We start from the raw sequence: 13038 nt of genomic DNA on the forward strand, positions 1-13038 counted from the left end.
GCCTCTCTTCTTTGTTATGTACAAAAACTTTCAGCCAGCTTAAAAAATGAAAACATCAAAAAACTCATATTGGGTATGATCACTACAAATTTTAAGATGACAGCTCTAAGTAGAAGAGTATTGCAAAAGTGTCTTTGCTAAAATGAAAGCTCCAGGCTCTGTTTGAATTCTCAACACAGCAAACAAACCTACTGGCTGATAGCAAACTTGCATTTCATTGCTAAAGCAAATGCTTTAAAATAAACTGCAGTGCACAACTTCAATATGATTTTAAGAACTCATTAATGCTGATACCACAGGTGATTTATTGTTTTTTGGGTGTTTTTTTCTGTTTTCTTTTTTTTTTTTTAATAAAACCTCCCCCTCCTGCCAGAATACTGTTATACAGAAAAAAAAAATTGCTACTCTCTACTACTGTCAGTCTTTCAGATACAGTAAAAAAACCTCAACATACAAGAGTTTTAGAGCAAGTAATCAATCTGCAAAATGTTATACATCAGTAATAAGGCATCCACTTTACAGCTGTTTAAACAAAAAAAGGAAATATCTCCCAAAATATATATTTTGGATCTGTGTAAACAAAGCTTAAATGTATTGCTTCCATTCATTTCAAAAATATACACCCACATGGACTGAAAGTGATCTTGGTGCTATGAGTTTTAAATTACTGTAATTTATCTAGATGTAATCTGAAGATACAAAACCCAAATATTTTTGAACTTAATATTTTGAAATATGTAAAAAATTTTAATTATTCTTATGTGAAAAGAAAGCTAAAAATATACCCCAAATTTGATGCCATTTCATTGAATGAAGAAGAAAGTACTATGAAAATAAACATTCATCTGGTTTCCTAACAATAAATATAAAGACAGTTATTATAACATACTGCAACACAGGAAGTATTACTATATTGACCTTAATGTTCAATCAGTAGTTTTTAAATCTTTCCTCATTGAGGCTTGAATCTTCTACCTTGTCAGCTGTCCAACAACTTTTAAGAGGGTTTTATTTTCTTGCTTCAATTGTTCATTTTCATCTTCTATATCATCTAGGTCCTGTGAAAGGAAAAAGAAAAATAAATATTTCTCAGGACAAAAATACAAGGTCTCAATTAGTAGCAGTAGGAATTTTATCATTTTAGTTCTGAAATGAAGAAGCTGGGGTTGGGAAGAATTGCTGTTACAGTAGCCACCCTCAAATCTGTTAAACCAACCTTTTTCCAAGTGTTATTGTAATTACAGAACATTAATATTATAGCCCCATGTACAAGCACCTTTAAATGGAAACAGAATCAAAAGCTACAGCAGGAATTAATGCGTCAAGAAACCAACACAGGATGAGTGCGATTATTTTATTGGCATATAGAGAGAGTGTATTCGTCAGCTATTGCCTCTGCTCCCCAGACTGTGCTTGCTAGTCTGCAACTATTTCACTCACACATACACATCACTGGTTCTTACTGCAAGAAGACCTTCTTTGTGTTTTAAATTAAGTATCAAAATTTTCAGAAAAAGTACTGCCTGCCTGCCCTTTTTTTTTGTGGAAAAAAGTATCCCTGGAGCTTCCTTGAGAGGTTGTTTAGCACCTGCACTGAGAACTAGTTAACTGTAACATGAAAGTAAGAACGAACTTTACACACAAATTTTTCAAATCACTACAGTGAAGAATGGAATAGAAATTAATTTGAGAACAAGAAATTACCATTTTGTAACTTCTGTCTAAATTGCTACTGAAAGAACAGACAGCATACACAGTAATAATGGGTGCTTAAAATAGATTGCTCCCACCCCAAATGTTCATCCCTCTTCCACCAATTACCATATTTACACAGTTCCCATTTCACTTCTTCACTTCCTACTAAGTCTTTTCAAGCTTTTAAAGTGAAAACCGATGAACTTGGCTGTTTAATGTAAGCATTACTTTGGTAAAAGTAATTTTACTTTACAAAAAAAACATGGAAGAAAAAATGAAGAAACAGAAGAGTGACCTCAAGGATAGCACTTTAAGGAGGAAAATGAAAGGCAGGCTGTGCTGGTTTTGGCTGGGATGGGGTTAACCTTCTTCATAGCAGCTAGTATGGGGCTGTGTTTTGGATTGTATGGGGCTGTGTTTTGGATTTGGGCTGGAAACAATGTTGATAAAGCAGGAATGTTTTAGTTACTGCTGAGCAGGGCTCACACAGCACCAAGGCCTTTTCTGCTCCTCACCCCACCCCACCAGTGAGTGGGCTGGGGGTGCACGGGAAGTTGGGAGGGGACACAGCCGGGACAGCTGACCCCAACTGACCAAAGGGATATTCCAGACCATATGACATCATGCTCAGTATATAAAGCCGGGGGAGGAAGAAGGAAGGTGGGGACATTCGGAGTAATGGCGTTTGTCTTCCCGAGCAACCGCTACGCGTGATAGAGCCCTGCTTCCCTGCAGATAGCTGAACACCTGCCTGCCGACGGGAAGTGGTGAATTAATTCCTTCTTTCGCTTTGCTTCTCCGCGCAGTGTTCTTTTGCTCTACCTATTAAACTGTTTTTATCTCAGCCCACGAGTTTTCTCACTTTTACTCTTCTGGTTCTCTCCCCCACCCCACCTGGGGGGAGTGAGTGAGCGGCTGTGTGGTGCTTAGTTGCCAGCTGGGCTTAAACCACGACACAGGCAAAGGAGGAAGAACCAGGATTCTCATTAGAGATCTTAGATGCCTTTTGACTGAAGTCTGCAAAACCCTACTGTTGCCATGCTAGATTAAACATAAAACATTAGTAGAGAAAAGAATTTCTCTCTTCTGTTCCTTTAAGTTCTTAAGTGGTGTTTGACATACGGAGACTATTTTCTTGTTTCTTTTTAGCGGGGTCATTCCAGAAGTGCATGCTACAGATGTTGTGTTTAATTGGTATCATGATTTTTAAAAGCCAAGCCAAAATCCATACAACAATACCTTCGCAATTACTTTATTGTTTTTGTAATGTGGAATCAAGAAATTGCCAGCAGAAATTCCTCTTTGCCTCACAGAAGTAATGTGGCATCACAGTACGAATGACTTCCAGGAAAAGTATTTGACCACTCTGATGTAACAGATACAAGTGACTTAAACATCTAAACATGAAAAGTTTTGATGGATAGCTACTATAAATACAATTTACTTTGTAATTGTAAGAAACACACTTTGTTTTCTTTCTTGTGCAGTTCAGATCAATGATCAGATAGAAGGGACAACACTTTTTCAATAAAATGGTATTTTTTAGTTCAGTATACATAATACTGTGTTGGAACTTGTTAACCTAGCCATCAGATGCCTCAGTTAAAGCTTACCTAAAAACTTTCTGTTTAAAATACCTGTATTTTACTCAAAATAAAAGTCTGTGAAATACTTATGCTGCAAGAATAACATTCCAAAGATTACTACAAGGAAGAGTTTCTTGAATATGAGCCAGGAAAAATAACTATTGCAGTTTAAATATCTACAGAAACAACGGACCAAGGGATGCAGGTGTTTTTTGCCACTCTGAAATTTAAAGTTTCTTATTCAAAATTCAAAATTGTAACACTAATTTATGCTTATTAGTAAAAAAGATGCAATAGCAGGAAAGCTTGAACTTCACATACCGAAGGAACCAATAACGACACAACTGACACTAATTGGATTGTAAATCCTCACTGACAGACTCTCTGCAAACACCCATTTAACTACAATGACATCTTAGTGAGGTCAGAGATGGCCAAGTGTAAACTAGTTGACAGTTTAACTTAGCCTACAAATATTTAAATGTCTTGAGATGCCTTTCCCTTCAGACATTTGAGGTTTTTATGAAGCAATTACCCCTTTCTTACAAAAAACGCGGCAGACATAGTTTTAGTGGCTAATGTACTGGAGTGAAAGAACACCATTTATGGCAGAAAACCTTTTCCATTTCTCAGTATAAATGCAGCTCATGTTCTTTAAGTATCTTTGTGATGTACTGACTGATCTCAGTAAAATTATGTTGTTACATTAAATAAATATATTTACTTAAAATGAGAAAAAGTCTGCCAAAAAGTTTGCAGGATTCTTGTAAAAATGGTTTTTGAACTGTAACACAAAATCTTTGCCAATGAAGGATGCATCCATGGTTATGAACTGACTGAAATGTCAAGAAAGAGCATTTCTTTCAATATGAGGGCTGAGCAGTCAGAAAACTATGCAATAAAATGGCATTTTAAAAAGTTATTTAGGCTCTTTGACTTGAAATACTTTCCATGTCTCTACAACCTAACATGCAATAACTGCATATTTTGATTAATAGAAAAGATGGAGAAATACCATGAATGCGTAGATGGGCAAATTTAAAGACCCCTATTCAGGTTACCTACAAGCAAAACCTTTCAAAAACATCTCTGCATAAGCTCACTAAGTAAAGTTTAGTCCTCAGGACATCCTTTTAACTGAGCAGAAGGCTGAAGATCACAACTGTTCTTCCAAGCAAAGCAGTCAATCCTGGTGCCAGGTCTAGAGCTTGGATGTCCAAGCGCTGGCTCTCATAATGTTAGTTATGATAATAAACCTTAGGCAAATACAACTGCCCTATTAAATTCAATAACCTTCTATCACGGGAATGATGGGAGTACTTCTGTAGCTTTTCTTAATATTCTAAAGCTTTCCTCTTTCTAAATCCACATGGATAGCCAATACAGAAGTAGTCATAAATGCAAAAGCTATTAAAAAAGAAAGTAAAACTGCATCTGTTTTAATGGAAGCATCACTTGAGACATGGGTTCAAACTTTTATAAGACAACAAATTATTAAGTTGGTCATAAAGTCAAAGGGTAGCTATTTCATTGTTAAGAAAACCCCAAGGTATGTAAACATAAATAACTTGCACTGCAATTAAGCTAACAGACAATGTTATAGCTATGATAAATGCTGACCTGATGAATTAAAAAAATAAGAAAACATTCTCTTCTGCATTTAAGAGAGGCTACCTAGGAAGCACCAGTAAGGTGGCTTTGTAGATCTCATGGAACAGTATTATTTTAGTCATTTTATAATAAAGAGGTTTTTGGAAGATCGATATTCTGTTTTATGTTTTCTTGCCACACAACAAGCAGAAATTGCCATCATACTTCAACACAGGCAAGGCACAGTCACTGCTTGACTTCACTGCAAATGTTCAAAGATGGTTCTACTCAGACACTCCATGGATTGAATTTAGAACATCATACTTCATATGTAGCAGAAAAAAAAAATAACATTGTTTCTGGAACAGCAAACTTTGCAAACAGTCATGGTCCTAAAACACAAGCTTTCAGTGATTTAGGTTTTTTTGATTTGTTCTTTCTGACCTCTGAGTCAGGAAGTCAGGTGTGACCAGCAGTATTAAGGAGATTTGCCATCCATTATGTAGAAGGAATGAACACTTGCCTTGACTGTAAGAAGGTCATCAGCTTAGATGTGACAGATTCTTCGCAGAATGGAAGAGCAGCATAAAGACCAATTCTTCAATTAAAATAGAAATCTCTCCAAAACAGACAATACCTCATCTATCCTACAAATTAACTTCCAACTTTCTTTATGAAAAAAATAAAAGATACCTGTTTCAGAATAGTCTCAGCTACTTTAGTCCTCTAGATTAGTTTGCAGACTTTTGTAGTCCTCCTTTGCTACAAATGAATAGTGCAAAATGAGTGTTTGCCACTAGGCACATAGAGTTATTGCCTCCTTTCACTGCTGGACTGACCAAAGCCAGTTCTGATTTTTTTTTTCTGAATTTTTATGGGAATGTCTGCACTGGACCAGTGGAAGCATATTTCCCTAGTACATCCAAGCTCTGCCCCTCAGTCAGGATGTGCAAGATAAAGTCACTAATCCATTCTGTAAAAGAGTTCCAGTCTGCCCTTAAAACTGGGACTTGTTAAAATTGGTATCTTCTATCAACTTTAAAACTTCTCATCCTGTCGCATTCCCAAGCATGTCTCACTTTATGACCCCTTCTTCTCCTGCCTACACACCTTGCCTGAGTGCTGCTAGCCTGAGTCCTGCTCCCTGTCTTGTTCTGCCTTTACCTGGGGATCAACGATAAAGAGTATGAGAATATGTGTCAGAATATAAAGCACTTACTCCCAAATATTTCTAAGATAATCTAAACTATTATTAGTAATTAAAAGCTGACTAAAATGAAATTAAATTTATAATTACTTTGTCTAACAAATGTCCTAGGTAATAATTTATTGAGAAAACTGCCAAAACCCAACTTAATTATTTACTAGTATGCTACATACTGAATTTGGAAAGAAGAGTCAGTAAAGATCTCTTGCTTTTATAACCTTGTTCTACGAACGCTTATAGCAACACAAAATTCAGGAACTCCAATAACACAAAACTTGCAGAAGTTATTCATGACAAACAGAAGTCACCTGGAAAAAACATAAACTTATTAACACGCCTCTTGAAAAGTTACACAAATACAAAAAAACCCCTACACTTAATTCTCTTCTGACCTTGCCCAGTGGATGCGGGTGTCTGAAGAAGAGCACAGAGAATGCAGAGACTTTTATCCCCTCTTTATATAGCACCATATAAGAAAGTATGTGCTTACTCTATTTAATAAATCAATTTCTTCCTTCAGCTTTCCAATTAGTTCCTCTTTGTCCTGGGTCATCTTCATTAATCTCGCATTTTCCTGTCTCTCCTTTACAAGTTCCTAAAACCAGAATATGCAATGAAGTTTGAAATGTAATTTTTGGTTTTAAGAGACAATTTTAAGTTATTACCATTTAAAACAAACAAACAAAACCCTACCCACACTTACCTATAATTCCTTTTCCACAGCAAGTCAAACCCACGTCTTCAAGCCCTTACATTTCAAGGAGCTAAAGAATCACATCTAAGAAAATATTTTACCCACAGCAAACCTGTGTGTTATCTCTGATTCCAGAGATAATGTTTTAATTAATATTTAACTTAAGCATGAACGCAAAATTGGATAGAGGCCCAAAACAGAAGTAAGTAAATGTAAAGTATCAGCTCCCAAATTTGTTATATTGGGAGGGTTAGTCCTTTTCTTTGTTTATTTGTTTGGTGGTTTTGATTGGTGGTTTTTTTTTCAATACTACCATTAACTAGGAATGAAGATTCACTGTTAGATCTGTAGGCCTGAATGTGAGAAAAAATAAAAATGTCCATTAGGAATTCAGTATATCGGGGTTCAGGATACTGAAATAAAGCCCTTAAATCTTCCTCTATTTTCTGTGTTACTGGCAGATAAATTATTTCAGAAGGAAGCTGATTTGGAAGGGAAGATTACAGTGTATTTCACTGAAATCAGGCTTCCCCAAGTCTTTAAAAAAAAAAAAAAGTAATTTCTACAAAATATACTTTATTTTCATCCTTTCAAAAAAGGATCTATTCAAATTGTGTTTACTTAGTAACTTTCGTCCATACAAATTCAAGAATATTTGGCAAGTTACCCACAAAAATCCACTTCAGAGGAAGACAGAGAAGCCGGTAATAGATTACACAGATGACGTTATTTAACAAAACACTGTTTTAGGCAAAAAATGCAGCTTTAACTTTATTACATTTTCCCAAAACTGTTTGTATGAAGAATGTCTGAAATAATGAAAACTTTGTTTAGAATATATATTTTAAATGTTTAAAACTTTAACAAACAACTGGATAGCAATTAAATTTTGTAATATTTCAGTACATTAAAAAATCCAAAACAAGAAGCAGATGAGAAACAGGCTTGCTAATTTTCTGAACAGCCAGTGAGCCCCTCCTTCCCACAAGTTATTTGCCCTGTGTTGGTGTGTCAGAAGGTACATAGGAGAAATACACAGAGCACTGCTGGTTCTTTAAGTGTACTATCTTTAACTTGACTATTTCTCATGTATATACCAAATGAAAACTAAACATCTGTGATTAGAAAGTTCACATTCTTCTCAGTCAATCTGACTCTTTATACATTTCTATAGACATAACTATCTGTACTTCAAGCATTTAGCATGATTTTTATATATTCTATTTGTAAATTTTCCCATGGAGTTTCAAAGGTACTTTATTTCAGATGTATGCTATGCAGATGTTAGTTGGTACTTACCCTTTCAAGTTCCTCAATCCTCTTTTCCAAAGTGTTACTTGGTACAGAACTGCCAGAAGAATTTGCCTCCCTGCTGTATCTGCTGTAAGTTGCCCTGTCTGTTCGGGAGTATCTATTTGGAGCATCATCTTCGGGTGCATTAGCTGTGCTACCAAGGCAAAGAGGAAAGCAGACACTTGTTTATACATTTAACAAAATTAAAATGATAGAAGTAGCAGGAAGTGCTTTCCAAAGCACTCAATGGGTCAGTCTAATAAACTGCAGAGAACTTATCTCACAACTCTTGTGTTGCTGAGAACTCACCAAATTCACTGCCTCAGGGAGTCGAATACTTGGATAATGCAGCTCTCATCACATAGGCAATCAACTTTAAACACACACTTATCCTATCTTATTTTTAAAAATTTAAAAGTTTTATGAACTGTGCGCATTAAAAACCAAGCTAAACAACTTCATCTTAAAAAGTAAAGTACCGCTATGTAGTTTAAACCAAGCATCTTTCTAAGTAGATGAAAACATAGAGGATGAAAAACAAGTACATGTCCGAAATGTAAGAAGCTTACAGGTATCAACTTTCAGGAATTATGGGTATGGCCTGTAAGGAACTGGAAAACAAACCCAAGTGAGAAAGTGATGTGGCGCAACATATTTTTATGCCATTTCCAAATATTTTACTTCAGAACTTGAATACACAGCAGTTTGTCATAGCTCAGTTGGTAGGCACTCACTCATTAACTGGTGGTATGTTTTTTGCTTTAGGACACGTGTCTATTCCTTAAAAATCACTGTAATGGAATCTTAACAGATAAGCATTGCAAATGCACACAAGCTAGTTTTAAAAAAGCTTATAGGTTCTCCATTATGATTGCTATGTACAAAACCAGTGCTAATTTAAAAATATATATGAGAAGTCAAGTATTTTCAAAGTCACAAATTTAATAGTGTTCTTCCCATAGCTATTTTCTTCCTAATAGCAATGTTATTTACTTTCAATGTAGAATCTAATGAATTAAGAGCAGCAGACAGAGTGCCCTGGGACCAGGCAGAAAGATACAGATCTTTCCCTCTTCAATTTACGAAAACCACACTTTCTTAGACTTTTAAAATATACAGCTAAACAGCCAAAGATAAAAAAAAAAAACCCCTTGTTCAGTCTTCACCAGGAGAACTTGAATGGAGATACTCAAAAGCCATCCAGACATGGTGTTGGGCAACCAGCTCTAGGTGGTCCTACTTGAGCAGGGGATTTGGACAAGACGCTCTCCAGAGGTCCCTTCCAACATCAACCAGTCTTTGATTCTGTGAAACCACGCAGCTGAAATTAGGTATGCAATGGTTTTCTAGAGCACTTAGGAAAAGAATGAAAAGCACTATGAGTATCCCTATAACGTTTCCTTTAAAACATAGAAGAGTATATGATTAACGGGTTCATTTAATAGTCTTGCATTTCATAACTCTAGAAAACCCTGCTGACAATGTGCAAATCTAGATGGATACAGTGTAAATCAAAAGCAGGAGTATCTGGCAAAGGGATGTCTTTTCATGGATATAAATATTATTTTGCCCCAGTATGTGTGAAGTTTCCAAGGCACACTGACACAATTGTAAGGAATTTTGTAGCTTAATGTTATTACCATATTTAGCACTGTTTATTCTTCATCTAGAAGATTTTTTAAAAAAACATTTCTAGGACCGGATACACATGTTGCAACACAACATAAGAGAAATATTTTAGCTTAACTCTATAAATACTAGATTATTTAGCTTTCTGGAAGACGTGTTGTTTTATGCTGTTAATGTCACAAGGATAGACCATACAAAAAAAGGCTTGATTTTTCATCCCTCAAAAATGAACCCTTTTGCCAATGTACTGCTTGCCAACCTGACGCCCATCTGCAAGAAGGGCCGGAAGGAGGATCCGGGGAACTACAGGCCTGTCAGCCTGACCTTGGTGCTGGGGAAGATTATGGAGAGGTTCAGCCTGAGGGCGCTCACGGGGCACGTGCAGGACAACCAAGGGATCAGGCCCAGCCAGCACGGGTTCATGAAGGGCAGGTCCTGCTTGACCAACCTGATCTCCTTCTATGACCAGGTGACCCGCCTAGTGGGTGAGGGGAAGGCTGTTGCTGTTGTCTACCTGGACTTTAGTAAAGCCTTCGACACTGTCTCCCACAGTATTCTCCTGGAGAAGCTGGCGAATCGTGGCTTAGACAGGTGCACTCTTCACTGGGTGAAAAACTGTCTGGACAGCCGAGCCCAGAGAGTCGTTGTGAATGGAGTGAAATCCAGTTGGCGGCCGGTCACAAGCGGAGTCCCCCAGGGCTCAGTTTTGGGACCGGTCATGTTTAATATCTTTATCAATGATCTGGATGAGGGGATTGAGTGCACCCTCAGCAAGTTTGCAGATGACACCAAGTTGGGTGGGAGTGTTGATCTGCTTGAGGGTCGGAAGGCTCTGCAGAGGGATGTGGACAGGCTGGATTGATGGGCCCAGGCCAATTGTATGAGGTTCAACAAGGCCAAGCGCCGGGTCCTGCACTTGGGTCACAACAACCCCATGCAGTGCTACGGGCCTGGGGACGAGTGGCTGGAAAGCTCCCCCGCAGAAAAGGACCTGGGGGTGTTGATTGACAGCCGGCTGAAGATGAGCCATCAGTGTGCCCAGGTGGCCAAGAAGGCCAACGGCATCCTGGCCTGGATCAGAAATAGTGTGGCCAGCAGGAGTAGGGAGGTGATCGTGCCCCTGTACTCGGCGCTGGTGAGGCCGCACCTCAAATACTGTGTGCAGTTTTGGGCCCCTCACGACAAGAAGGACATTGAGGTGCTGGAGCGTGTCCAGAGAAGGGCAACGAAGCTGGTGAGGGGTCTGGAGCACAAGTCTTATGAGGAGCGGCTGAGGGAACTGGGGTTGTTCAGTCTGGAGAAGAGGAGGCTGAGGGGAGACCTCATCACTCTCTACAATTACCTGAAAGGGGGTTGCAGAGAGGTGGGTGCTGGTCTCTTCTCCCAAGTGACGAGTGACAGGACTAGAGGAAATGGCCTCAAGTTGCATCAGGGGAGGTTCAGGCTGGATATTAGGAAAAATTTGTTTACTGAGAGAATGGTGAGACACTGGAACAGGCTGCCCAGGGAAGTGGTGGAGTCACCACCCCTGAAGGTGTTCAAGGAACGTGTGGACGAGGCATTGTGGGACATGGCTTAACGGGCATGGTGGTGTTAGTTGATGGTTGGAATTGATGATCTTACAGCTCTTTTCCAACCTTAGTGACTCTGTGATTCTGGTGTATCTCAACTCAGCTCCAATGAGTGATACTGTCAGATGCTCCTACAGGGAAGTTAGAAGAAAGAATACCTAAACAGGAAGGGTTTCATTAATACTGAAAATTAAGACATTTTCTGTATTTTCCCTGAAACTCATACTCAAAAATTTCCTCACCTATTCCACTGGGGAGCAGACCCTACTGAACACATTCCTTTTCAGTATCAGCATGTAAAAAGGACATATCATGAAGACTTCTAGGAAATAGGATTTAAAGACACATTTAAGGAGGCATTAGTACGTAACCTGACACAAGGAATGTGACAGATACAAAGTTCATTATTTTGGCTGTTATAACCAATGTCCAGTAGACAGCAACAGCAAAAAAGAGAGTAGACCTATCTTTCATAAAGAATGGAATTTTAGTCTTCAGATACAATGTCACTTCGAGAGCCTTAAACAAGAAAGAAAACTTACCTAGAGTAACAGTTATCACTGAACTTGGTGTCTATGCTTTACTAAGAGAAAATACCTATCAACCAGCCCTAGCAAAGATATCTCTATGGAAATAAACCTGCACATTTATATATGTATGTAAAATCTATTTTATATTTTTACTACTAATAATAAACTGTCCCAACTGAAGAGATTTGTATACTACTATGAAAACAAACTGGGTTTATGCCTTTGGAGGGGGGGCACATGAATGTGACAGTAAAACCCGTTCAATTTGAACTGAAACCTTGCTTCCTCCACTTCCTAACTGAATAAAGGTTCACAAATACTTGCGACTTGGAAGTTGCTGAAATCTCACAAGAGGTATGAAAGAAAAGAAAGCCTATTGCCAGTAGATGTACATTGGGTAAATGCAGTCATTAGCACCAGATGAAAAATGACAGGGGTCCACAAGTTGAAAAAATTTGGAGTCACTGCTCAAGAATGCAGTTCAAAATGTATTCCACTTGTTAGCATTCAAGTAATTTATGCACATGACTGTTTCAACACTTGCAGTTGAAACATCTAGCCATAGGCTATAGCTGCAGGAAAGTTATTTTTTAAAATTATTTTTCAAGAAGAGTATCTGAGATTGTACTTGTAGCCATATGTACACTGGATTAGAGTGCCCACCCAGAGAGTAGCAAATGAGAATGCATCTGGACAGAAACATCCCTCACTACTGCTTCAGAAGGGCATGTTCGACACGATGTCAAGAAAAGCACCTTGAGTGACTCCTGTCTATTTTAGGTGTTCATATCCGCACAGTAGTGGTCCTAATGTAACAAGCTAGACGAGACAGTGCTTCAACAGCCAACCCTTGATGCAAAACTCCCAAACACAGGCAAATAGGCAAGTCTGAGCATAGCGTTATGAAATAGTATTTTGCAGCTGCATTTTTTTTAATTAGTGAGACCAAGGTTAGTATGATAGAATGTAAACTGTTATAGTTTAAGCTCTGTAGTATTCTAAAAACACTGAGCATGAGAATTTCAGCAGGGCTTTAGCATTTCCTTCACAACACTTCCAGTAAGTGCTCTGAAGCACTAGCTTCTTCTCTTCTTGTGATCTCTTCTTCCTCTTTTATTTTTCAACTCCTGCATGAATGCTGAACTAGAGTACAATGTGGTCTTTTAGAACTACTGGGTAAGGGTCTCTGCCCATTGGGTTCCATGTTAGTGTGTCGTACTGTCCTAAAAGAGGGGGAAAAAAC

At 38.1% G+C, this 13038-nt stretch overlaps 1 protein-coding gene across 1 annotated transcript in view; it reads right to left on the reverse strand.

Annotated features, from left to right (window-relative positions):
• Positions 1 to 928: 928 nt before the first annotated feature.
• The window catches only part of PAWR (pro-apoptotic WT1 regulator), an 82171-nt gene continuing 70061 nt past the window's right edge, over positions 929 to 13038 (reverse strand). The window contains exons 4-6 of the mRNA XM_059817102.1: positions 8072 to 8219; positions 6569 to 6673; positions 929 to 1058 (exon numbers count right to left, since the gene is read on the reverse strand). Coding sequence (XP_059673085.1) covers positions 972 to 1058; positions 6569 to 6673; positions 8072 to 8219 — 340 coding nt within the window. The 3' untranslated portion in view covers positions 929 to 971. The remainder of the gene's footprint in view (positions 1059 to 6568; positions 6674 to 8071; positions 8220 to 13038) is intronic.

This window comes from Gavia stellata, chromosome 4 (assembly GCF_030936135.1).
Source record: "Gavia stellata isolate bGavSte3 chromosome 4, bGavSte3.hap2, whole genome shotgun sequence".
NCBI classification, from domain to species: Eukaryota; Metazoa; Chordata; class Aves; order Gaviiformes; family Gaviidae; genus Gavia; species Gavia stellata.